Source organism: Lethenteron reissneri, chromosome 22 (genome assembly GCF_015708825.2).
Source record: "Lethenteron reissneri isolate LAM-NWPU_2019-01 chromosome 22, ASM1570882v1, whole genome shotgun sequence".
NCBI lineage: Eukaryota > Metazoa > Chordata > Hyperoartia > Petromyzontiformes > Petromyzontidae > Lethenteron > Lethenteron reissneri.
Genome location: NC_083800.1, coordinates 2,324,922 through 2,350,413, shown reverse-complemented (window position 1 = coordinate 2,350,413; position 25,492 = coordinate 2,324,922). Strand labels below are relative to the sequence as shown.

Here is a 25,492-nt window from a genome sequence, read left to right as displayed (position 1 = left end):
GTTATTTATTTGTTTACAAAAAAAAATCTAATTGACCCCCCCACCCCTCCCACCCCGGGGTCACGCTCAAAGTCGCAAGTCGACCTTTGTGGACAACAAACTCCACGGCCGCGCATGGTTCCAACGATTTACGCGAAAAAAAAAACTAAATAAAAACCACTTTGTGCCTATGGGCAGGTCCTTTTTGCCGGTATCTAGATGACGAACAAATGAAAAGGCGTTAAACCCTTGCCGGCAATAATGTTAAGATGGGAGGGGGGGGTGATACAAAAGAAAACTTTTGGGTGTTTTTTGTTGCAACACCTCTCCCTACCTCACCCGCAGTGCTCACCTTTTGCCCCCATCCCCCTCCCCGTGATCTCGGCTATGGGACTCGCGTTCGCCCTGCGGAGTGAATCTGCGCGGTGGTCACGCGCGCGGTGATGGTGGCACGGGCTTTGGCCGGCGAAGTGGAACGGCTCGGAGGAAAGTAGCCACTGATGTTCACGGCGCCTAATTAATCTGATAGCGTACAATCATTTGATACTCTTGTTTCACGCGCCGCGCAATGAGACTTGAATATAAATGACCCCCCCACCCACTTCTCCCCACCCTCCCCCCACTCCTCCCCACACACCGCCCCGGCTCGCCCGCTTCCCATGTACCCCCCTCCCTACCCAAGATAGTAATTTTGGTTCCAGCCAGGCGCCAGATGCAGCCATGCATGAGATTATTGTAATATAACTGTCCCAAGTGGAGGACATCACAGCCTCAGATAATTCTGCTATGAATATTAATGTTGTCACTTGATGGGTAAGGGCTCCTATCCCCCCCCCCCCCCCCCACCTCTGTGCAAAGCTCTATCCGCTTCTGGTTTCCCGTAGACGCGAGCACTTGGTGTGGTGTGGCCCGCTGAGTCAGCACGGCAGGGCCTCTCTGTCGTAATCGATGCCCTCCAGTGCGCAGAGTTAACAAAGCGACGACTTGAAACGGCCGAATAATGATGAGTAGCCTCGAGAGTTGGGAGAGAGAGAGGGCGAGAGAGTTGGGAGAGACTTTGACTTTTAAACAACTTTTACTGCCGCCAGCAGCAACAGCACTGGAGGCGATTCCGATATGAGATACACAAAGTCACCAGTAAACAAATAAAAAACAAACGCTATAAATCCACGCGCTGTGGCGCTAAATGCACCGCGCATAACACGAAAGAAAAGTCACGTGGTGGTGGTGGTGGTGGTCATCGCGCACGCCACCGGGACGAGCGAGCGCTTTAGCAGGTGAACACGAGGGTGCCGTCCACGCTGGTACAGAGGGAGTTGGGAGAGAGAGAAAGAGTTGGGAGAGGTGGCGAGGCGCGCCACGCGCGCGTTGCGCTCCGAGACGACGGGCAGGCCGCGTGGCGAGGGGGGCCTTGCCACCAAGCGTGGTTCGACTGGCTCGGTGGGCCGGCTGTCGTTTCCCGGTCGCCACGCGCTGCAATCGAGAGAGGTTGGTGTTCTCCTCGCTCGATCGCCACCCCCCCCCCCCCCCCCAGATCCCTTTGAGAGCAGCCGGGTCCTCCTGAACAATTTGGCGATTTCTTGTGGGCATTTTTTATAATAGAAAAGAGCAAAGATGTTCTTGTCTTTCCCGATGCGCAAAGTAGCGCTCGTGCTGTCAGCGTCGAGTCGTGAGATCCAGTGTGGGAACTCTAGAGCCGGCGGGGCTCTGACCCTGCGCTAAACAACAGTCCGTGGAAAGATACATGTAGAACTACTTCTGAAATAACTTCAAGTGACCTTTCTAATCCACTTTTCCTCCTGTCCTGCTGCAGAGACATCAGAAGTTGTATTTCCCATTTAGTAAAGCCCATCGAGACACAACATCAAAGCATTCCACAAATGTTTGTCAAATGCAGACAACCACATTTTTTTCTCAATTATCACAGCTGACATGTTGCTTGATGGCTATTTTTTTCGTGTAGTCATTGGTGACTAGACTGAAATAATGTTCCTAGTCACCTGTGACAACCTGGTTTTAATCACGAATGCCTCAAACCACAATAGGATCCCAGAATCCCTGCATTTCCATCTCAAATCCTGTGATCCGAGTCACTGCAAACAGCGAGGCGCCGTCCTCAGATATTTAAATTCCCCCTCCCTCTCCCTGGACATATGGTTTGGGTCTCTGTTGTTTGTGGGGCTGAGCATGAGGTGAGGGGAGTCGGCGAAGGAGGAGGGATGGAGGTAGGCAGGTGCACCCACTGCCACTCAACGTCTCCCACCACGTGACTTTATCTGTAATGTCACGAAGCAATGAACGCAACCCCCCCCCTCTCTTTTGAATTTTAAAATGGTAGCAAGTACAGTACAGTGCGCAAAATTACTCTATTAGGGCGTCCTGTCTGCGGTGATGCATTGGCTATCTCGAAATTCAGTGGAAATGCCTGAGGCTCGGAGAGCGAAATTAAAGCTCTCAATTGAGACGAAGGGAAGACCCGTGGATCGCAACGCAATGCAGAGGAATGAATTACAGTACACACATTTAGGGGCGCAGTTATTATGGAGGAGATTTTGAAGCCTCATGATGGAAGCTCATGATGAGGTTTCAAAATATACAGAAGATGATGCTTCGGGTCCCCAGCTCCCCTTCTCGCATTTTGGAATTGGCCAATTTAAATGCCACTCGCTCCGTAATACATTTAAAAAAAACGTTCCCTAGTTAAATTTCCTACCACTGTTAATTTGACTAAATTGGCGATACGATTAACAGTTATAAATAAATAATATAGCTAATAAAACATGCAATGTAAATGGAATTGGCTAAACATCCCAAACTACTCGATTGGGATTACAAACATCAGCATCCCCCCCCCCCACCACCGCCTCCCCAAAGTGTCTTGAGACTCAGTAATGCTTTTCTTGGCAAACAATATTAATGATAATAATGATTTCCCAGTTAGTGGGCACGTGAGAAAGTGTTCTCTGGGGTGTGCATGTTTAAAAAAAAAATCACACGAAGGAATCTCAGAATTAGTTCTGTGAAATCTGCTTCCACGGACCACATTGGTTCAACATGAGACGATGCACGGCTCCGGGAGGCTTCCGAGTGAACACTCCGTCTCATCGCACGATGCGGATGGGACATTTGGGATTTTAAAAGTGAGAAAAGAGAAGAGAAACAGCTTAAAAAGAAAAATCTAGGTCATCTTTGCTGCAGGCATCGGTGCACGAGGCTGAAGCAAGGGCATCAGACGTTGCAATGGGGATTGAAATGAGGCAATAGCAAGAGGTTAAAATGATAATCTGCCAAAAGGTTATTTCCCAAATCAGTTTAACCCCCATGATAAGAGCAGCACGCGTGACAATCGTGGCCGTGTATATGTCCTCAATTCTCATTACAACACAATTAGGATTTACATAACATCTAAATGCAATCGCATTTCAAGATGCTGCAGGGAACAACGGGCCATGGGTATCCCAGGGGATGAGAAGTGTGCGTTTATTTATTAGCTTATAGAGAGATAAATAAAGCCAGTACATTGTCAGAGGAGAATAGTAAGATCTGGTGTCGAGGCTTGACCGGGAGCAGGCAACTGGCAAACACAAAGGGCTGTTTCGAATTGTGGGGGAGCAGTAGAGGAGAAAGGCGACTTCCAAGGTTGACTTGGAGGCTTCTATAGAAGGCCTTGGTTGCTGGAGTGGAGAGTGTGCCGCGTATGTGTGTGTGTGCGTGTGTGTGGAGGGCAGTAGAGAGGGCACAAGATTAACACGACTTGGGAACGTGGGGTATCCATACTCGTCCTCGATGGACAACAACAACAAAACCGCTTATGTTGGACGAGACCGAAAGAGCAAAACCGTTGGAGACCGATCGCATGTGGACACTTGCATCCGTTGCGGGATCTGGTAGAAGGGAAGGGAGGAGCGACGAAGATAGTGCGCGGGGAATCATCAGCTTTGAGTTGTTGAACTCGAGTGCCTCCCCAGCCATCCACAAGTAGGGCTGAACGATTAATCGATTTCAAATCGAAATCGCAATTTGAAACAATGCGATTAGCAAATCGCAAAGGGTGCGATTTTGATTTGAAAAGTCCTATTAATTTTATTCTTGGAATTGTTTTATTTTTTATTATTATAACTTTTATTTATTTAACTTAACAATTATTCTATGTTTGATTGTTCTATTTCAATAAAAAAAAATTTATAAATACATGTTGGAAGCAATTCTTATCTTTTAAGTTCTCATCCTTGCATTATAATATTTCGAACAGTTCATATTTTGATGGTATCATGTGGTAATGCTCCATCACATGTTTTAAATCTATTACGCAATGAATATTGAACTGAAGCTTGACTTTAAAAAATTTAATCGTAAATCAAATCGCAATATCTGCAAGAAAAATCGCACTTAGATATTTTCCCAAAATCCTATTCTTAGGTTTTTTCGGTAAAGTCACGTAGGTAAAAAAATAAAATTAATAAAAGTAAAATAAAAATAAAATAAAAATCACGACGTTTCGGAGGCAACACAAGCTTCGGAAGCTTCGGAAGCTTGTGTTGCCTCCGAAACGTCGTGATTTTTATTTTATTTTTATTTTACTTTTATTAATTTTATTTTTTACCTACGGTACTTTACCGAAAAAACCTAAGAATACGAATCCTTGCAGTCACGAAAGCTTCAAATCTCGAATTTCCCAAAATCGTTGAGCCCTATCCACAAGTAGCTACTTCTGAATGGGGCGGGGGACACTGCCGTTTATTAGGCGCGGGGGGGGGGGGTCCTAGACCCCCTTTGTGGGGGGGGGGGGGCTCCTAGGCCCTCTGTAGAATCGCACCAACTTGGGCAGCGGCGCTCGCCTCAACATCCACGAGCCCCCCCCCACCGCGTCCGCCCGCCCCCCACAGTTCGTTCGCGATGCTCGATTATAATCAAACCCCATCAGTATTCAGCCAGGGTGGGTTATAAACGAGTGAGGAGTGAGTGCGTCCGTGTGTGCGTCCCTCGGGCAACGATTGGTGGGGTTTTTGTTTCCAGCAGCTGTTGTGTTTGATTAAAGCTGTGATTGGCCGTGACCAGTGGCCCCCCACCTCCCTCCACCCTCTCCACCCCCCACCCATCATCATCTTTGCCCCCCCCCCCCAATCCTCCGCCGCTGTTTGTTCCCTCTTCGTCGACTCTCTCTCTCTCCCTCTCTGTGTTTGTATCCCGACGAGTTGCCTCCGCCCATTTTGCTGGGCTCCCTTTGTTCGGGCCCTGACAGTCGTTTAACTTAATTGCGGAATTATTCACAATGGACGGAATTGCCGAGGGAGCTGGTGTGTGTGTGTGTGTGTGCACGTGTGCATGCTCCCTCTCTCTCTCTATTCCGTGGGAATTACTCGGCCGATAGGAATATACATTTTCAAATATATAGATGTTGTCATCTCATCCCGAGGGGGGAAACTGTAGTGTCATTTCTATTCGTCAAAATCACTTTCTAATACCTATTTTTTTAAATATCAAATGAATAAATTGCCGGGGATATAATCAATTGTCATCACGCGTCGTCGGCAAAAGGACGTTTGCGTCAGTCGTGTGACCTCTTGCGACGAAAACTTTGAATCCTTGCACAGCCTAATAGGGTCGAGATCATCGCCACTGCGTATCCAGGACAGCCTTGAGTCGCAAGGTCTTCAAGAGGGCTCTGATTGCAGTGACCTTTGTCCAATTCCCTCATGAGTGCTTTGCATATTGGAGGAAAGCAGAGTCGTGTGAGAAAACCCCTCACGAAATCTGAACGAAGACGTTAAACGCCTACTTGCTCTACTGCCAGCACTGAAGGCCAAGACAATGAACACGATTTCACACAATGTACAAGTGATGCATATGCGTGCATCTTGTACACACCCCGTGAGTTTATATACACACAACAAAGACAAAGATCCCCCGTATAGTCTTAACAGACCATTTGGGCAAGAGCTGAAGGCCGGCAAGGCACACGAGGGGGTGGGTGGCCAGCACCACGCCGGGCCGCCTTTGTCTCCCCGGTGGTGATGTTTACACACCGCAGCAGGCGCTCACCTGAGCTTGAGTCGACCTAGGGGAGGCGGTTTTCTTGTTAACACGCGTGCCCGAACGTATGTCGTCTGTCTTAAGGACATCAAGTATGCAAGGGGCCCCTTTGCGGGCAGAAAAACGGCGGGCGCCGCCAAACGCAGACGCGTGGCCGAATCACGGCTGCCCATTTATTCCACGTTTCTCAGGGCCCACGGCCGTGATGAATTTGAAGGGTACCAGGAAACAAATGTCGTTCTTGACGGAGCCTCGAGCTGCGATGACGACGATGCTGCTGTGCGTTTCATCAAAATCTTGGCGCCATGCTAAATAGAGCCCCTTGCGCGTGCATGATATATAAATCGATCGTCGAAATCGCAGCACGGCGAGAGATTTATTTCGTGTTAATGTTTGAGTTGTGTTACAGCATCGTTGGTGCAAATTACATCTCACAATCGCCGAGGATCCGCCGACAAGCTGGAAGGCGCCAACAGTTGTCCAAGCTCTGCGGTCCTCGATATATTATATTAAGAGATACGTCTGCGAGGAGTTAACGCTCTCATGAAGATGATAACAGTCCACACTTTGCTGTGCCGCCTTCTCCTAGCAAGCCCATAGCTCAGTGTTCTTCACTCATTTTCAGAGGGGGGGGGGGCACTTTAGGCCGATAAGACTCCGTCTATGTGAGGGCCGCCACACATTTGAAACCATTAGGTTTGACAGCAGCACGATGGTGTTTTCACATTTGTGTTTTATCGGGGGCTGCACTAAAGACCAACAGTGGCCCGCGGGCCTTGCAATGAAGAACACTTTCATTAGTTTATAGCACATCAGTGCCCATGGCAGGGAGCTTCTCAAAACGTGTGCGGTGATCAACCAACCCTCGCTGCCTTCCACAGCGCTGGATCACATGCCACGTGCACATCCACCAGCAACCGAGAGATGGCGACGGCTAGGGAAGGCGTTCATTCAGCAGTGGATAGATCATAGCTGCTGCTGCTGATGATGGCAGTAGAGTATGTACATTGAGGCTTTGAACCTCTCACGATTCAAATGATTATCATCGTCAACGGTTGTTGCGACTCGTGCCAAGAATCATCATTACTTCTTTATTTTCACAATTATAATAATGTAAGCCGCCTCTGGTGGCTGGGAGTCACGTGAGCTCTTTGTATTTATATTCTTGGTTCTTTCGGTAAAGTCACGTAGAAGGGAAATAATAAAATAATAAAGATATAAAACAATAACATTTCTCACGATGTTTCGACTGCAACACGAGCAATCATCATCAGGTGTGAAATCTACTGCAAGAAAATTTTAGTTGTGTACAGGATCTTTGTATTTATTATTTTTTACAAGGATTGGTGAAATCAGATTTTTTTTTTGCACATGCAATTCAATGAATGAATGTACGATGGGCTTTAATGATAAGGATGCGTTCATCACGTGCGTATTATGCCCCTGCTCGACCAGGTTTGCGTTTTGGTGAAAGTCCGTGAGCGCGTAAATACGCATTCAGCCAGCCGCTGTCCGCGAGCGCGAACACATTCGGAATATTGCGTTGGGAGGGTCCCGGAAACAAAACAAAAATGTCATCAGCCCGTTCATTTGCCATCGGCGTTTAATTTTGATATTTAAATCGAATTAACCTGTAGTTGATCAGTGGAGCATCAACAATTTGTGTGCGGTGTAATATTCTCCCCGCTAGTGACGCGTGGCAAGAACTGAGACGCGAGAAATCAGAAGCCGCCGGAGAAAATTATTCGAATTAATGATGCCCCGTTTGCAAAAAAAAAACCAGACCACGTTTCAGAAAGTGTTTTTTTGAATGCAATTACTTGTGGCGTGATTTCGCGTGCCGTGATTAAGCATTAAAAAACGAGACATTTGTGCTCCGGAGTTAGCGCATTTACACGCGGAGTGTGCTTTGATTTCCGTTTTTTTTTCGCTCGAACCACGTGCAGAGCCCTGTGATTTACCCCCCCACAGCCCCCCCCCCACAGCCCCCCCCCCGCAGCCCCCCGCACCTCCCACGCCCCCCCCCCCCCGCACTGTGGACGGCCCCGCCTCCCACGCGCGTTCCATTTGCACGCTGCTTTTCACGTGTAAAGTGCAAGAATTAGAAAAAAAACAAGATTGAAAAAGCTATTGCACATGATTGGCACATGCAGCAATGAGATTTTGTGTGTGTGTACGTGTGTGTGTATTTTTTTTTGTTGCCGGTCCAATATCTCACCATGAAGAGCAGTCGCTGCACGGTGGCTGGGATTGTATCTCGGATTTCTGGGCCATGTCCCAATTCCCACGCGCTGCTGACTATTAAAGCCGCCAGTGATGCGGACTGTTGTTTATTTTCTGGGCATAATTCAGCACCAGTACAGTGTCACGGTGGCTAGGAGATGTTAACTACCTCGCCTGGTATACAGGAGGTCGTGAGTTCGATCCCGACCTTGACGCCTGCTGCTGTATATTTGGAGTTTGCGTGTTTCTCTCTCTCTCATCATCATCACGGTGGCTAGGAGATGTTAACTACCTCGCCTGGTATACAGGAGGTCGTGAGTTAGATCCCGACCTTGACGAATGTATATTTGGAGTTTGCGTGTCTCTCTCCCCGTGGTCGCGTGGATTATTCTCCAGTTCCTCCGTGTTTTCCCTCCACATTCAAAAACCTGCGGTCTAGAGTATTTGACTGCTATACATTTCCACATGATGATAAGCCTCTTTGTTGATCTATAATTTGTGGCCGGGTCGCTTCTCAAAAATAGCTATATAATTCTAGATTTGAAGCTTTCGTGACTGCAAGGATTCATACGCTTAGGTTTTTTAGGTAAAGTCACGTAGGGGAAAATAAATAAATAATAATACATCATAGAAATTAATAATAAAAAAATATAACTAATAATAGAAATTAAATAATAAATCACGACGTTTCGGAGGCAACACAAGTCTCCGTCATCAGGTGGGACCATCACAGCCAGATTTACTGTATCACTGATGACAGAGACTTGTGTTGCCTCCGAAACGTCGTGATTTATTATTTTATTTCTATTATTATGTCTATTTTATTATTATTATTACTTATTTTTACCTATGTGACTTTACCGAAAAAACCTAAGAGTATAGCTATATAGCTCAGCGGGCCTTACCTGGTAAAAAAAAAACATCGTTTTAGTTTACTTTTTTAGTTTAGTATTTCGCGAGGTTGATATATCGTAAGTGAAAAGGTAAAGGTGCAGCCCTGCATTTGCTTGCTCACGCCGCCGCTGGCGGGAAGACTTGCACGATAGGGAGCTCTGTAGAGAGCCCCTCCAGACGTTTTTGAAGACGTGGTAGTACCCACAGTTTACCCCACCACACCGCGACCTGCTGATCCGCTAACTGGTAGGACTAGCGGGATATTACTTTTAAGCCACCTGCTAATAATCAGCAACATCAACTAAGCCTCCCCAAGGGGAGTTCTATTTTACATGCGTATGTTTATATTTTAACTACTTCACTGATATCTTCTTGGTTCTTTCGGTAAAGTCACGTAGAGTGGAAATAATAAAAATAAAACATAACAGAGTCAGACTCTGTCTCCTCGACAGACATGTTCTCCACCTGAGGACGGCTGCTTGCGTTGTGGCCGAAACGTCGTGAGAATTATTTTATTATGTTTAATTTGTATTATTTTATTATTTCCATTCTACGTGACTTTACCGAAAGAACCAAGAAGATGAATCCCTGCAGTCACGAAAGCTTTAAATCGAAATTTATACTTCACTGATACTGGCACAATTAGCCCAAGAAAAATAGAGAACCGAGGAACTTTGTTTGCGCTTTGTTAAATTGGCAACGAACAGCGGTCCACCTTTGGGCATTTCCTTCTGAAAATGATTACGGACCTGAGCCCCGTCCCCCGTGGGTGGATTTATGTTGTGGTGAAGTAACTATTTGGTCTAAATTAGCCAGCGGGGCTCGCCCGCCGGGAGGACAAACGAGCCGAAGGTTTTTGTCATCAGGACTGCTCATCGGGGTTCTGCGAGGTTTCCCACAGGTGGCAGAGTGGACGTGGAATTTGAATGTTTTTTTTCATTATTCTACCAGCAGGATGACGTTTGCTGCAGGGTGCCACAGCGGTAAAATGTTCTCCTCTTAGCAAGAAGCACCTGGGTTCGAATCCTGAATCGGCTGCCTTTATTCCTGGAATTCGTATTTTCACCACCTGCATATTGTACTTGGTTTTTCTCGGGATTTGTAGGTTTCCTCTCACGGCTAAAATCACACTGTAATTGGTGCTTGCCAAATATCCCGATGCAGGATCCTCGTGGGAAATAAAACGTTATTATATTTGCGTGAATTTTCAGGAGTTGCTTTCGTTTCTTGTTGTTGATCTTAGTGTTTGGGTTTCGTGACGTTAAATATATGTTTTTTCATACCATATTCTTATTTATTTATAAACAATAACATTTATCTTGCTTCCCGCAAGAGGCTGGATAAAGGTCAGCATTAAATATTCAGCAATGTAATTTGGAAGGCCAAAAAATTAATCATTCGCGGCAAGGTGACTGATTTTCTGTAGCCGCGGCGCCGCTCGTTCTCCTGATTACCTCTCATCGTGCGATTTGAAAGGCTACGGTCACATCCTGAACGGTGGACACGTTTCATCTCGGTCTCACCAATCCACCGCAAGATGCGAAGGTTCTTTTATGTGCCAGCTGTCTGGCATTTCACGGGCCAAACTCAAGTTTTGACGCCACAATCCCACCCCCCCCCCCCCCTGCGTGTTTGCTTCGCGTCCACCCCGCGTGTGATGTGTGCGTCATTCTGTCCTACCTTTCCCTCCGCATTTAGGAAACATGCATTGAGATTATTTAGACTATTTTGCTGCTCAAAATTTACACACTATAAGGCCACTTTGTGGACCTATCATCTGTGGCAAGGTCGCTTCCGATAAATAAGTTAATACCTCAGTGGGCTTTACCTGGTAGGATACAAAAACATAATTTAGTTGTATTTGTATATGTTTAAGTGATTTGTACGGGTAAGACCCTCCTGGTTACACCAGCCCACAGGGGATCATTGTGTCCGTCCGTCCGTCGTGCAGGGAGGGGCTGGGTGGGGAGGGTGGGGAGGGACTGGGTGGGGGTGGGGAGGGTGGGGGTGGGTGGTTGGTGGGAAGGGTGGGGCTGGGTGTGGAGGGGCTGGTCACCCCGTGGTGCCCTTATAAAACTCAACGTTTAACCTACTCACGCCGACTTGTGCCCGCCCTCACAGTCGGCCATATTTGCGGAATACACCACTCCGCCGTTGACCCTGGCCATTGACCGAGCAACTCAACGTTCCTACCAGCTCCTTCCGCAGGAATGCGTTTTAACTTTCCTATATGTCACACTCCTATCGTGTTCTTATGTTGTTTGTTGTAACGGTCTACTTGACATCTGTTAAAGAGCTTCATAGCTCATCGGATTCCTCCTCCAGTATAAATACAGATTCTGATTCTGATAGGATTAACTGCACACGTATTACCCAGAGTTCTCAAGGCATCGGTGGAAGCAGTGCCAGAAGCAGGGTTTAGAAATTAAAAGAGAGAGTGGACCGGCAGAGTGGGTGACATGCACAAGGCACACACCGGCACGAGGCAGAGAGAGAGAGGAAAAGAGAGTTCAAAAAAAAGGAATGACGGAGAGAATAAGGTAGGATAATTGCCGTTTGCAAGCAGTGTTATCATTGATGTCGTTATCACGCGCTGTCCCACACACAGCGTGCAGAGGTGCACCAGACGCTCAACACTCCAACAGGTGAATGTAGATTGTAATTAGCACAGACATCGCCCTCTATTGTGTTTGTGCGCGAGTTGGCAACTGCCTCGCATACATTGGGTTCTTGACGAGCGTTTGTGTTACACGTGGGGAGAGCTCGCTGCGCTACGAACCCGGCGACCCGAGTTCAATTCAAGCTCACGGCAAACAACAGTGACGATTATCTGAACCGGTTCTGCCCCCCCCCCCCCCCCCAGGTCGATTTTGCCTTAAAATGAGTACCTGGTGCGGTGTGTAAACATCGCCACTCGGAAGACAAAGGCGGTCGGGGATGGTGCTGGCCACCCACTCCCTCGTGTGCCGTGCTGGCCTTCATTGATAGTCGCTAACAGCAGAAAAAACCTAACAGTATAACAGCACTTGCCCCAAACCGCCCGTTCAAACTACACGGGGTGATCTTGGTCTTGTTTATATTTCTTGGTCACTGATTTTATCCGTGTCATTCGTCTCGACAAAACAAACGTTCGCGGTTACTATGGTCGCGGATCGTGTTCATGTTTGTAATTGGCAGTGATTTATTACAATATAATCGTGTCCAGGTGGCTCTTGAAAACCAATCGACAGAAGCGTGGAGGTCGCAAATGAGGTTAGCGAGAAGGTGTCAAGTGGAGGTGCCGGTTAGTTTTTATCTCAGGTTAGTTTTATCTCAGGTTAGTTTAATCGCAGGTTAGTTTAATCGACTGCCCCACCGAGTACCGCGTGCGCTCCACGTTGCGGCCACAAACCTCACGTTGGGGCAGAAGTGAGAACAGGGAGAGCAGCAGCTGTTCAAGGCCATTGACTCCTGCTCTGATTGGCTTGAACCAGGAGCATTAACCCCCCCCACCACGCCCACCCCCAAGCGAGCGAAATGGTGAAGGATTGGAAGCTGGAACGGGAGAGAGATAAAAGTGTGTGGGGGGGTGATGGATTGCGGGTGCTTCACGGTGCGCTGGTTTATGAATTTCTGGTGCCACCCGAAAGGAGGTGGCGCCTGGCTTGGAACTACGAGGGCCACGCCGAGAGATGCCACGAACCCGCAGGGGTTGGAAATTATTGTGGTGCTTTTCCTGCTGGTCACCTTTGACAAAAGTGCTCAATCACTTTGGGGGGGGGTGGGGTGTGGGGGGAAGATTCGTCGATAGTTCTCTGTAAGGTTGAGTGAATCGGTGAGAAACCGTCACTTGAGGTGTGACGGCTCTTCTGACAGGTGGCTGAGCGATAGGTCGCAGTCAGAAGCTTCCGAGTTCAAATCCTGGCTGGGGAATTGGGCTCAGCTCCCCATCATCATCATCATCCCTTCGGGGTTAATAAAAATGAGTACCGCTTTTGCGAGGAAGTCAGCAGTGGTCGCCATATGGACAGGCTCGACCCCCGCCATAGGAATGTGGAATTTCCTACGCTGGTTCAGCAGAAGGCAATATAAGTGTGCATTGAAATGTGTCGTGAAACAATTGCGTGCCGTGAATGTGACCTGTGAGTAAGATGCATTGAGAATCATTTTATGGCTCGTAAATCTGATGGTATTTTTTACGTTGTCTTTTGAAAACGCGTCCGTTTTCTAGTCGGTTGCAGTGAGTGAACGTTATGGATTTTTCTGAGCAAGTCGGTTGATAAAGTGCCAGCATTATCATTCTGCCTCGGTGCCGTGCTTCCAAATATCGTTTTATAATTCATGTGAATATATTTTACGAAATGTAAACAGCATATGGCTCATTATGAGAAGGCCTTGTTTTTCTTGCTTGGGAGTTGAGCATCGCGTGTTTATCGAGGCTGATTTTAATGAATCGTGACTCATGGCATGTAAAACCGATAGGCCACAGGTTCTCTGTGCATTCTCAGGCAGATGCCATGGTAATTGTCATCCCATACCACTACACATGATTATTACTACTCAAACGTCGTCAGACATTGTCAAATCAATGCTGGATGCGGACCTTCCCAGTAAAATAACCGGCCAAGTAAGTGCGCACGGAATTATTTCATCCCTACATTTCCTTGGTGGACCGTGCTCCATCAGACTTAGACGGGGGGACTCATAGCGGGAATTCTGAAGGGGTCACATGAAATGTGATTTTTTTTGTTAATTCAAAAAAAAATCTTCCAGTGTTATGACAAGGTTCGCCAGAGAGGGGAGGTTCCTGGAGAACTCTAAATAATTCGGAGATTGTTTTTAAAAAGATTAACGGAGAAATGGGTGAAAACCCAATTGGTAGAGGTTGACATAAATAAATAAATAAATATTCCTCGCATTGAAGTGCTCACACGTTCGGGACACGGCAGTGATGGTTCACTCAGCGCATCGCTCACCCGCACCCCCGTGTCTCGTGGGGTGCACGGTGCCAGAGTCTTATTTATTCTGGCAGCTTCAGTTCGAGACTGAGGATGAATCCGTAATTCAAGGTCAGAAAAACATTTTTTATAGTACTAACGTTTCCACGTATTTTAAAGTAGTGAATCCCCACTCCGAACGTTGACAATCCTGGAGTGTGGCCTTTATTAAAGGGGGGTGCGGGGAGGGGGGCATACAGAAGGGGCATTACACAATGTTAACAAACTTTAAACAAATGTGAGCAGCCAAATCCCTGAACTTTGACGAAAAGCCACCACTCGTAATATTCAATATTTGAACTATAATCATTTGAAACTATGAATCTAAAATATTAAAATTTTGCCCGGTAAGATCCCACTGAGGTATGACAGCTCTTTTTCAGAAGCGACCTGGCCACAATCAATAGCTCGACGAAGTGGCTCATCATGAGGACATTTATAGCAGCCCAGATACTCTAAATGCACGTTAAATCTAAATGTGAAGAAAAAAACCCGAGGACCCGGAGAAAAATCGACGCGACCACAGGAGAGATAGAGACACCGCAAACTCCAAATGTACAGCAGGCGTCAGGGTCGGGGTCGAACCCACGACCCCCTGTATACCAGGCGAGGTAGTTAACATCTCGCCAACATGATGACGATGAGAGAGAGAGAGAGAGACCGCAAACTTCAAATATACAGCAGGTATCAGGGTCGGAATTGAACCCACGACCTACCTGTACACCAGGCGAGGTAGTTAACATCTCGCCAACATGATAATGATGAGAGAGAGAGAGACCGCAAACTCCAAATATACAGCAGGTATCAGGGTCGGAATTGAACCCACGACCTACCTGTACACCAGGCGAGGTAGTTAACATCTCGCCAACATGATAATGATGAGAGAGAGAGAGACCGCAAACTCCAAATATACAGCAGGTATCAGGGTCGGAATTGAACCCACGACCTACCTGTACACCAGGCGAGGTAGTTAACATCTCGCCAACATGATAATGATGAGAGAGAGAGAGACCGCAAACTCCAAATATACAGCAGGTATCAGGGTCGGAATTGAACCCACGACCTCCTGTATACCGGGCGAGAAACGGAGCTAGCCCTTAATCGGTGGGGGGGGGGGGGGGCTTATACCCCTCTAGCCCCCACCCCACCCCCCGGGGGAGCTATGGGGGCAAAATGTTGTTACACTCCAGTGATAGTTGTGCATAATTCACAGTGCCTTTCGGTGAGTATTCTAAACGACGCTGATGTCACAATCGTCACGAGCTGCCCATGTGGTCATTAATTATGGACGGCGCTGCAAACACTTTAGTTGAGTGGTTACGACATTGAGGAATGTCTGAATAAGCGTTTGCCTTTCCGTTGATGCGAAAACTACAACTAAGGTTTACGCCTAGTTTTCCTTTTGCAATGAATAAGTTAGCAAATCGATGTCAAAGTAAAATACGCACTATTCAGCTGTTTTCGGGTCTGTGCCTATCGCGCGGTGCTCGGTGTGACGTCCGACAGGTTCGCTCCACGTTTTGGGGGCTTAATTCAGCGACTGGATTCAGTCGCTCACATTCTCCCTCGACGATGTCGGCGGCGTTGCCCGGACGCCCCTCGCCGCTGCTTTTTCTTTGGACCCTGAGCTCAGCTCTGTCACGTCGGGTCCGCCAGCCACAATGTCGTCCCTGCTTCGTCTGGAAGGAAACCAGAGTAGCCGGAGAAAAGTCACCACCATGCATATGGAGGGGAGGGGATAGCACTCTGTCTAAAGATCCGCAAACAGTCCCGCTTGCTGCACTCCCATATCCTGGACTGTATTGTTTATTTTTCTCACGTGGGAGGGGGGGGGGGTCTGCCGATTATGCCAAAACAATTGTTTCTCAAAATAATTTGTCGTCTGTTTTCCGGTCACGAATGCTTGACTCTGGCTTCTTGGCCTGGTTGACTTTCATTTTTAAGGACCTTTCAAAATAATAGGGAACAACAAACAAAAATCCATCTCCATATTGTATGCTTTACGACTTTTTCATTAAGGCGAACATTGCACGCGGCCCTCCGCTTCGCCCAGATCGTTTGTAAGGGGCTGGCTCGTTCTCCACTCCTCTGTTTTTCTGTTTTCCACGGCCTGGGGCCTCTGGTGGCGGCCTCATTCCTCTGTTACAGTCCCACCCAATCAAACATTCCATTCACATCATGACCTTTGCTGACAGATGGAAAAACATTTTTGGGAAGTGTTTACTTTTTTTCACGTGAAATATTAATGGCGCATAGCCTGCGTGTGTGTGTGTCAGAGGGAGGGGAGCGGTAGTGTAGCGGTTCGATCACTGCGCTACGAACCCGGTGACCCGAGTTCGATTCCCGCTCACGGCCAACACTAGTGATGATTATTTGAACCGGTCCTGGCCCCCCCCTAGGTAAACTCAGCCTCAAATGAGTACCTGGTGCGATGTGTGAACATCGCCACTGGGGAGACAAAGGCGGCCAGGCGTGGTCCTTGCCACCCACCCCTCGTGTGACATGCTGGCCTTCATAGGTGCTCGCTAACAGTGTTTACCCCAACAGTCTGTTCAGGCTATATGGGGGATCTTGGTCTTTTGTCAGAGGGAGGGAAGGAGGGAGGGAAGGAGGGAGGAGAGACAGCCAAAGGAGTAGTGGTGGCTGTGAAATCAGAATCTGTGCCGGCCACTTGAAATGTTTTCATGCCGGGCAGCTGTCAGTGCCTTGCAATATTTTCACGAGTGTTTGGTGTGTCGGAGTATCTGGGAAAATCCCATGCAAGCGAGGGGGGAACACACTATCCCATACAGATGGAACAGGGTCCAGTCAATATTAGATGCGCCGCATTCTCCCGGCGAGCCAAGAGAGGACGGCACCTCCTCAACCCCCACGGGAAAGGAGTTTCACAACTTCTGTTGCGTTGATCCACCAAAGATCACGCTCCTTCCACAGTGCTGGGTTACAGCAGTGCATCGCCACTGCTGTAACCCAGCGGGTTTGGGAATTTCACACATGTCTCTACGTGTTCCACCAATCCTTTACATTAGGGCGCTGAATCACAGGTGTGCAACATCCGTGCTTAATTATGCATTTTGGCAGTGCTTTGGTTTTTTCCCCCTTATTCTTCTTCATGGAACAGAGGACAGCGGAATTAGTTTTGGCCCTCTACATTTTGGGTCACCGAGTGGCATCATAACATGGCCGTCCCTGGGCCCCTCCAGGCTGCCACGGCAGTAAATGCCATCTGTCTCCGTGTGCACGTCAGCAGTTCAGGTGTCTCCAGGGAGGGCGCGGTTTTGGTAAGCAGAGAGACGTTGTCATATCACAGCGCCGTAATAAATACACACACCCCTGGATCTCCGCAACGGTTTGAAATGCTGTACCATCGAATGCACGTTATGTCATCCTTGCAACTCAATGGCGGTCTTTGCCGACTTTCTATCGGCTTTAACCTCGCACGCACAAAAAAAAGTATTGGAAAAGCCGATTTCGCGAAAACACGATGTTATATTTGCATTTGGCACCTTTAAACACCTCTCAAGATAAAAAAACAACAACTTTTATCCCTAAAGTTTAAAAAGTAAAGATGTTCAAAGGTATAGCACATCGATTTCGGGTGGCTGTTAAACATGTTCGAGCTGAATTTCGATTTAAAGCTTTCGTGACTGCAGGGATTCATATTCTTGGTTCTTTCGGTAAAGTCACGTAGAAGGGAAATATAAAATAATACAAAATTAAAACAATAAAAATTCTCACGACGTTTCGACTGCAACACAAGCAATCATCATCACACCTGATCACACCTGATGATGATGATTGCTTGTGTTGCAGTTGAAACGTCGTGAGAATTTTTATTGTTTTATATTTGTATTATTTTATGGTTTTCCTTCCACGTGAGTTTACCGAAAGAACCAATAACATGTTCGAGCTGCTCGTGTCAAATGTCCGTATTTCTATCTCCTTCTCGGACATGGTTAGAAATCACATCGGTCTCAGTTTCTCACTCAGTTGTTCGCTCATGACCAGCTTGACGGTGTACACGGTGATACGCTCCACTGCTGGCTTGTCCAGCCCAATGTGACATTGTCGTAGTAGTCGCTATGCATCGGCAGCAGCCATACAAAAAGAAGAAAAAGGCTCATTTTCTTGGTTCTTTCGGTAAAGTCACGTAGAAGGGAAATAATAAAATAATAAAAATAAAACATAATAAAATACAATTCTCACGACGTTTCGGCGACAACGCAAGCAGCCGTCCTCAGGTGAAGAACAAGTCTGTCGGAAAGACAGCGTCTGAATGGCTGCAGTCACGAAAGCTTTAAATCGAAATGTAAGAAAAAGTCTGTCTACAGATTTACAAGCATGCAATGTGTGTACTTGCGTGTGGTTTCGAGCTTAATACTCAGTTTTTATTGCGTGGCAATTCCCGTAGCCATTCTTGAATTCATGTCTTGGTTTTCGTATTTGTAAACAACCTCATCGTTGTTGTTTTTTTTGTTTTGTTCAAGTGAGAGGTGGGAAAGAGATGGCAGATGGCAGCACCACTGCAGTGGATCGTTGAATGTGTCTCCGTGGAGCTGTTAATTTTACTCCCTTATACGCACCGTGGGTTTTCTCGGTCGACTCAACTTTCCTTCCACACGGAGGCGAACACTGATTCATGGAATTGGCAAAAACATCCCGCGATGACTCAAACGATCATTTTGAGCCGCGTTCTTTATTCCGCGTCACGTGCTTACCGTATGATTTCGCATCAAACCAGGGCCCCGTGATGCAAAGGAGGATGGTGACTTGCCCGTCAGATCGGCGGCTTTTGTTCACGCCGCAAGCTTGACTCTGCGTGTCAAAACCGGTCTAGGGTGTTGCTTGTCTTGAATCAATGCTGCTGAAATGACGCACTCCCAAAAAGGCCGTGCAGCTGATGGGTTGCGTCGTGGGCACTTTTGTATTTGTTTACTGGAGAGACGGATACATGAATGCGAGACACAGTGTGTGCTTATTTATTTTATTATGTAGATTCTCCACAACGACACTAATTATTATTTTGAGTCCCAAATATATCAACGGAAGCGGTGGCACAGTGCTTTTTGTTATGCGTGTTCAGCTTGTTTTGCACCGTATGTGGCCAACCGTGATAATTAATTAGATGTGCGGGGGAAGGACGAATCGGAGGTGCGGGGTAAATGCTGCCCTAGCACACCACGTTTTGAATATACGGGCCGGAGTTTGATTCCCACACATGGCTTCTACCCCCCCCCCTACTTCCCACCAAATTCACCAAAAATAAACTGACGACCGACATGGTGAAGTATGGTCAAAACAATGCCTACGACCAACACAGAAGTGAATTGACACAGGTCTGTGATTCCGTGTTATTGTCAATTAAAAATATATATGTATCTAAATAAATCTTGAACAAAAACCTACTGATTCATATATGAAATCATAGCAATCTCTTTAAATCAATATGTACAAAGGCTAAATATCAGGACTGAAATTGCAGAAGGGCCGATAGAGAGTTGTAGAGAGCATATCGAGAGAGTATTTGGCCTACTCTTCCATGCTGACCAGACCCCTGGGAAGTGAGCACCGACATGTACTCTCCTTTGCTTTGTGATAAACCTGTTTGGCGTTTTTGCTTGTCGATTTTTTTTACGTGTCCTTTTGCTATCGTGTTTTATTGTTGTTCACACTGGTGAACCCCACAGCCACAATTTCTTTAACCCTCAGAGGGCTTCCGTCTGCGAAGCCCTCTGGTGGACAAAGCGTGGGGGGGGGGGAGCAAGCGAGAGAGCGAGGGAGAGGAGAGAGCCAGAACGCAAACAACACGGCAACACAGAGGAAAATCAACGAAATGGGACAGGGCCCAAGTGGTGGGGATTTAAAGCCCTCTTATTGACCGACCGTGTACGAAAGCCCTTTCTCCAAATTAAAACGCTGCACCTGTCGCCGTAAGTTTAGAAGGCAGCAGCCCGCCTCGTTTTGACGGAGTGGGTAAAAAAACCGCTTTGAATGCCAGCAGTTGTTCGCTGTCCTTGAATTTTGTTGATTCCTTCTGAGAGCTGATAGAGGGGGGGTGGGGTACGTGCCACATTGGCGAGATGTTAACTACCACACCTGGTCAGGATCGTGTGTTCGATCTCGACCCTGGCCCCTGTATGGTAGGAGTTTGTGTGTGTCTCTCCGTGGTCGCGTGGATTTTTTTTCCGGGTCTTCCGGTTTTCCCTCTCCACATTTAGAATGGACGTGCGTTCAGCGCATTTGGCTGCTATAGATTTCCACGTGATGAGCCACTTCGTTGAGCTGTCATTTGCGGCCAGGTCACTTCTGAAAAAGAGATAAATAGCTCAAGCGGGCCCTACCTGGTCAAACTAAAATAATGTTTCATACAAGGGAGTAGATGTGTAAATATTCATAGCCACACCAGCCGGTGATGCAATGAGTTGTTATGATTCGGGGTCACGAGCAGACACAACAAAATATTTTTCTTTGTCTTACATTTACCGTATAATTTCTATTGTTTTTTCTGTATATTCTTTTGTTCTACCTAGTTTGTGCAGTTTGGTCCAAGCCATGCTCAACACAGCAAAATGCAACGCAGTAGATCTGTAACAACACCCCACCGCTGCCTGTGATTCAGCGGATTGTCATGATTTCGGGACACATTTCTAGTCAATAGTTATTTTTGTCGCGGGTTTTCAATCCCGCTCGTGTTGTGTCTCATGTTTTTTAAATCTCCCCTTTCTAATTTTGTTTCTCCCATGAACCCAAATGTAACACGAGCCTATCATTAGCATATGTTTTGCATAAATAGCCAATCGTCCGAGCCTGCATGCGCGATTTTATACCGTGTGATGTCAGCGTAAGAATCAATTAAAATCGACGAATCGACGCGCCGTTGCATGCCGACGAGACATAATGTCAGACTCCGCGCTACTCTGCATTCGGCAGAGCCACCACTTTGCGGGTCACATTTGGTATTTGAAGGCAGTGTCAGCAACCCTTGAGGTCTTTTTTTAAGGATGTGGATTCTGCCGCTCATTGATTTTGGCGCATTAGTGATTTAACGTGGCACACGTTTGAAGTTATTACCTGCACGTTAATTAAATGTCGGATTTCCGCCGCTCGCGGACGAGGTTCATGCCGGCGTGAGCGATGATCTTTAAATCTTCAATTAGGGCTCGAGACAAGTTCTCCGCACGAACGTGGATGGAGAAGAGCGATCCACATGCCAACGGTTTGGGGGGGCCGGGGGGGCAAAGGAGGTGGGGGGGGGGAGTCGAGGCGCGTGGTGAAGGGTGGGGCTGGGGGAGGAGCATGGGCGGTCTCCGTTTTAGCTTCTCCGTGTTGCTCTTGGCTCTGCTTGCGGCAGAGGAGCGAGCGAGCGAGGGAGCGAGTGCCCAGAAGCGGCACCGCCTTGAGATGCGAGGGCGCCTGCCGTGCGCTTGTATCGAAGACCCGTCACGGGGGGAGGTGGGGGGGAGGTCACCGGGTCGTCCGCCTACGCTCTCGCCAGAGAACGCGTGGGCCCCGTGACGACGCCGGGAACCAAATGAGTGGTGAATGAACCCACGGCAACTCTAACTCCACGGGTCAAACAAGTGTGGTGTGAATCGGCTCTCATACGCGAGTCCTATCATCTGCGTTTAACACGTATGCTTTCGCGACCAACATCATCCATAATAGTTTTTTTTGTTAGGTTAGATCGCCTATCGTCTCCGATTATCCTGTTTTCGTGCGCATCCCGTGTTGCCGCTTGTTAATCTGCCGCTGGCCCTGCGGGTTGTTTGACGGTACTCTACCGCGCTGGTCCGTACGAGTCGGTGAGGGGTAAAGGGTCCAAATGGGATAGCTTCATTATACCTCTATATGCTGAAACGTATCTTTCGTCAGATGCTCCACTTGCAATTAAAAAAAACTAAAATAAAAAAAGTACAAAGAAAAAAGTAATCATCTGACTGCAATTGTCTAACAGCGGGTGCACTGGTCGCTGGCACAGGGTTCTGAATGTAAAGTCTTTCATGTTGTGATGACAGCAAGAGCACAATTGTAAAATACTATTTGTGGAATTTTTTTTTTATTGTGAATAAAGAACGAGAAGGACATTGCACTTGCTGTTGGGTCTCTGCTGTGCTCAGCTGGAGTTTTGTAGAAACTCTGGGGTGGAGGAGGATGAGGAGTCCGAGTGATCGGTTTTGGGGTCAGGCTGAGCGTGGGGCACGTGTTGACTTTTGTGTCAGGGCGACTGTCACGTGGTAAAACGCGACCCGACCTGACCTGACCTGGCAGCGCCTTCACGATGCGTCCCGCGTACTTGCAGCAAACAATTCCAGAGCAATGCTGTTGTACGGAGAACAACAATAAAAGCGAATCAAACTCAACTCACTCGTCAACAATCCTGCTTGAACCCTTTCTCGTTCCGAGACGAGTGCAGGTTGCAGGGTGGGTCCCCCGTTCACCACCGAATCTCGTAACACGCGAGCTGTTCAGCTTTAATCTTATTTAGAGAGGCATAGCACCGTTGTTTTTAAAAGACATTGTGCTCACCGCAGAGAACTGTAGCGACATGACTCGCATGGCCTTGTGGGAACCTTGGTGCCGATAAAGTTATATTTTAGCTTTTCTTCCGGTTCTGTTCCAATGACGCACATGTAAGATGATGTACGTGTCCGATGACGTAGGTGTACGTCATCGGACGTGTAGATCATCGGAACGGCAACGGGTGAGGGATAAGGTTACGTATAATAGGCGACGTTTCGGGCAAAGGCCCCTTCTTCACAGCGTTGCGTAAAAATTTTAATTTTAGCAGAACAATAGAGGTGCTGCAAAATTCGAAGCGAGTGTTTTCAAAAGGGAAGTCAAACGTTTAAATATGTGTGCCTGTGCGTGTGTGATTTTTCATCTTTTTTTCCATAATAAGATACGCAATTCACTTTTAATATTTGAATGTCTGTTTAGTATTTTAGAGAATAATGGCAATTACACTGCAGTTATGGTATATATATAAAATGTCGAGAGCATCATTACCAAAAGCTCCAGATTGGCCCTCGTGAAGATGAGCAAAACCGCACTGCTTTTAAGAACAAATAAATCGGGGAGAAAATGCAATCTTTGAATGCAAAATGTGTCTACGGGAATGGCATCATCTACAGATGGAGACTGCCGTGCTCTTACCACAGCCAATATTATCATCACAGCACACACTGTAATGCGAGCCTGTAAAATTGGCAAAAACTGCAGCTTAACTGCCACTATTTCTCAGACGAGGGCGCGTGCGCGTGTGTGCAAATCGGCGCTCATCATTGCACGCTGAGCTCAGGGCATGTTTTCTCCAGACGCATTTGGCTGTCCCCCTCCGACCACGGCAAAGACCGTCATATTCGGCTGCAATGCCATCTAGGGATGGATGAATAAATGAATTTCCGCCCGTCACGACGCCACCGTGATGTGACAGAACGCGTGTGGTGCCACGGCCGCCGTTGCCCGTCAAGAGGTTGGCAACACGGTGGCGCGCGGACCGTCACCGAGTGCGACGTGCCAGAACTGCCACCGGTTGGAACTTGGTCCGCGTACAGCCTTGCCCGTGATCGCCACCGCTCAGAGCCCTGCCTAGCGATTGATAACGCGCCACGCGGACCGCCGTTGAGCGTCACGTGGCGAAAGCGTCGAGTCGTACCCACGGGACGGAGGCGCATGGGGCGAGTTCGATCTGACTGCAGCCTTCCCCTGTGGCTTTACGGTGGCAGCCGACGCTGCAGTGAGCAGAGTCGCGCGCCCACCCGCGCTACGCCACTGGCTGTGGTCGCTTGGTTTGACGCGGCGGTCGCTGCGAAGTCGCCTGCGTTTGGTGCGGTGATGGGAAGGGTTGCGGTTCCGCCCGTGTGCTTCCCTAGGTTCTGAGCGCAGCCAAGAGGGCAGGCCTGGGGGCCTTAGGCGCTGCCTGCTGGGCATCTTTGCTTGCGCTGCAGCTAAAGGATCACCCGCCGCCAAGCCAAGCAAGTCATCCTCCAACCCTCGCAGTCGCTCTCTCTCTCTCTCGTCTGTCACTGCGTGCCCTCTCATACACGTCATCGGTCATGATCTACAGCTGGATGAAGACCTCCACGAGTTATCACGGTCACTCACGGTCCTGCGGGGCAGCAATCAGTCGAGCTCCCGCACACGAGCTGAATTCCTCACTCCATCCCAGCAGAATTATCTCCTCCCCTCTCACCCTCCTTTAGCTGCCGGTCCATCATTTGACTCACCAACAGTTCTCGTGGCGCGTCCCACCCAAGCTCACTTTACCTCGCCTGGTATTCAGGAGGTCGTGGGTTCGATCCCAACTCTGATGCCTGCTGTATATTTGGAGTTTGCATGTTCTCTCTCTCCACGTGATCAGCTACTCCGTTGAGTTATATAGCTCAGTGGGCCTTACCTGGTAGTTTTACTTTTCTTAACAGTCAATACAATGTCTGTAACTTGCGTGCGTTCTCAACCCCTTTGTATGTCTTATGTTGTCTCTCTGTTTCTCACGAGCAGTGTCTCACGTTGTCTCTCGTACCCACGCGATTTGTGCTTTTTCGGTTTTGAAATGTTCTCTCCCGCCGGAGATACTGATTACACTGGTCAACACACTTTTTCTGGCATAAGGTATTCCAACGGTTTTAAGGTAATTTCGGGGTGCTGATTCCAAATCTGGCATCAGTTTTTGTCTATCACATCAGGTTTTTGAGATATCTAATTGCATTTTCAATAAAAACTGCAGAAGAAAAATATTAAATAAATGTGGATATCTACATAAAATTATATTATAAACACACTATCCTAAAAATACAGCACCACATTTTAACACTAAAGCAGTCACTGACTCGCAACAACTTGCAATCATAAGTGACAGAGTTAATTTCGGGTAAAATCAATGAAAATGGGGTATGCCGATAGCATAAAAATGAGATGTGATAGAGCAAATCTGAGATCAGATTTGGAATCAGCACCCTGAAATTAGTCTAAACAGCTGCAAAAGTCCAGGCCAGATTTTTTTTTTTGACCAGTGTTATCGAAGGGCAGCGGAACGGTCGGATCGTGCTCTTAGCAGCTGACATTTGTTACAACTATGCACACCACAAAACGATATCTGTTAATAATAATAATGCATATTTGGATGCATAAAGTGTCTTAAGATCGGAGAATATTAACATGCTGCACAAATTTCAACGAGGAGAAAAACCCATTAGAACAGAAAAGTCAGTGTAAGCCAGAAGGAAACCATTCTTTTAAAATAATACAGCTTGCAACAAATTTGTTGACATTAGCCAAGCCAATGGGCCCCATGGAGTGGAAGTGAGGACTGGAAACCAAGGTCTCGTTACAGCCTCACATCACTATACACTACACTATACACTACACTATACACTACACTATACACT

General features: G+C 47.5%; 1 protein-coding gene across 4 annotated transcripts in view; it reads left to right on the top strand.

Annotated features, from left to right (window-relative positions):
- The window catches only part of LOC133345507 (Kv channel-interacting protein 2-like), a 152,204-nt gene that overhangs the window by 111,415 nt on the left and 15,297 nt on the right, over positions 1–25,492 (top strand). Inside the window, exon 2 of one of the 4 annotated variants that reach the window (XM_061556294.1) lies at positions 23,978–24,079. The exons of the other annotated variants lie outside the window; for them this stretch is intronic. Coding sequence (XP_061412278.1) covers positions 23,978–24,079 — 102 coding nt within the window. The remainder of the gene's footprint in view (positions 1–23,977; positions 24,080–25,492) is intronic. 4 annotated transcript variants of the gene reach the window in all.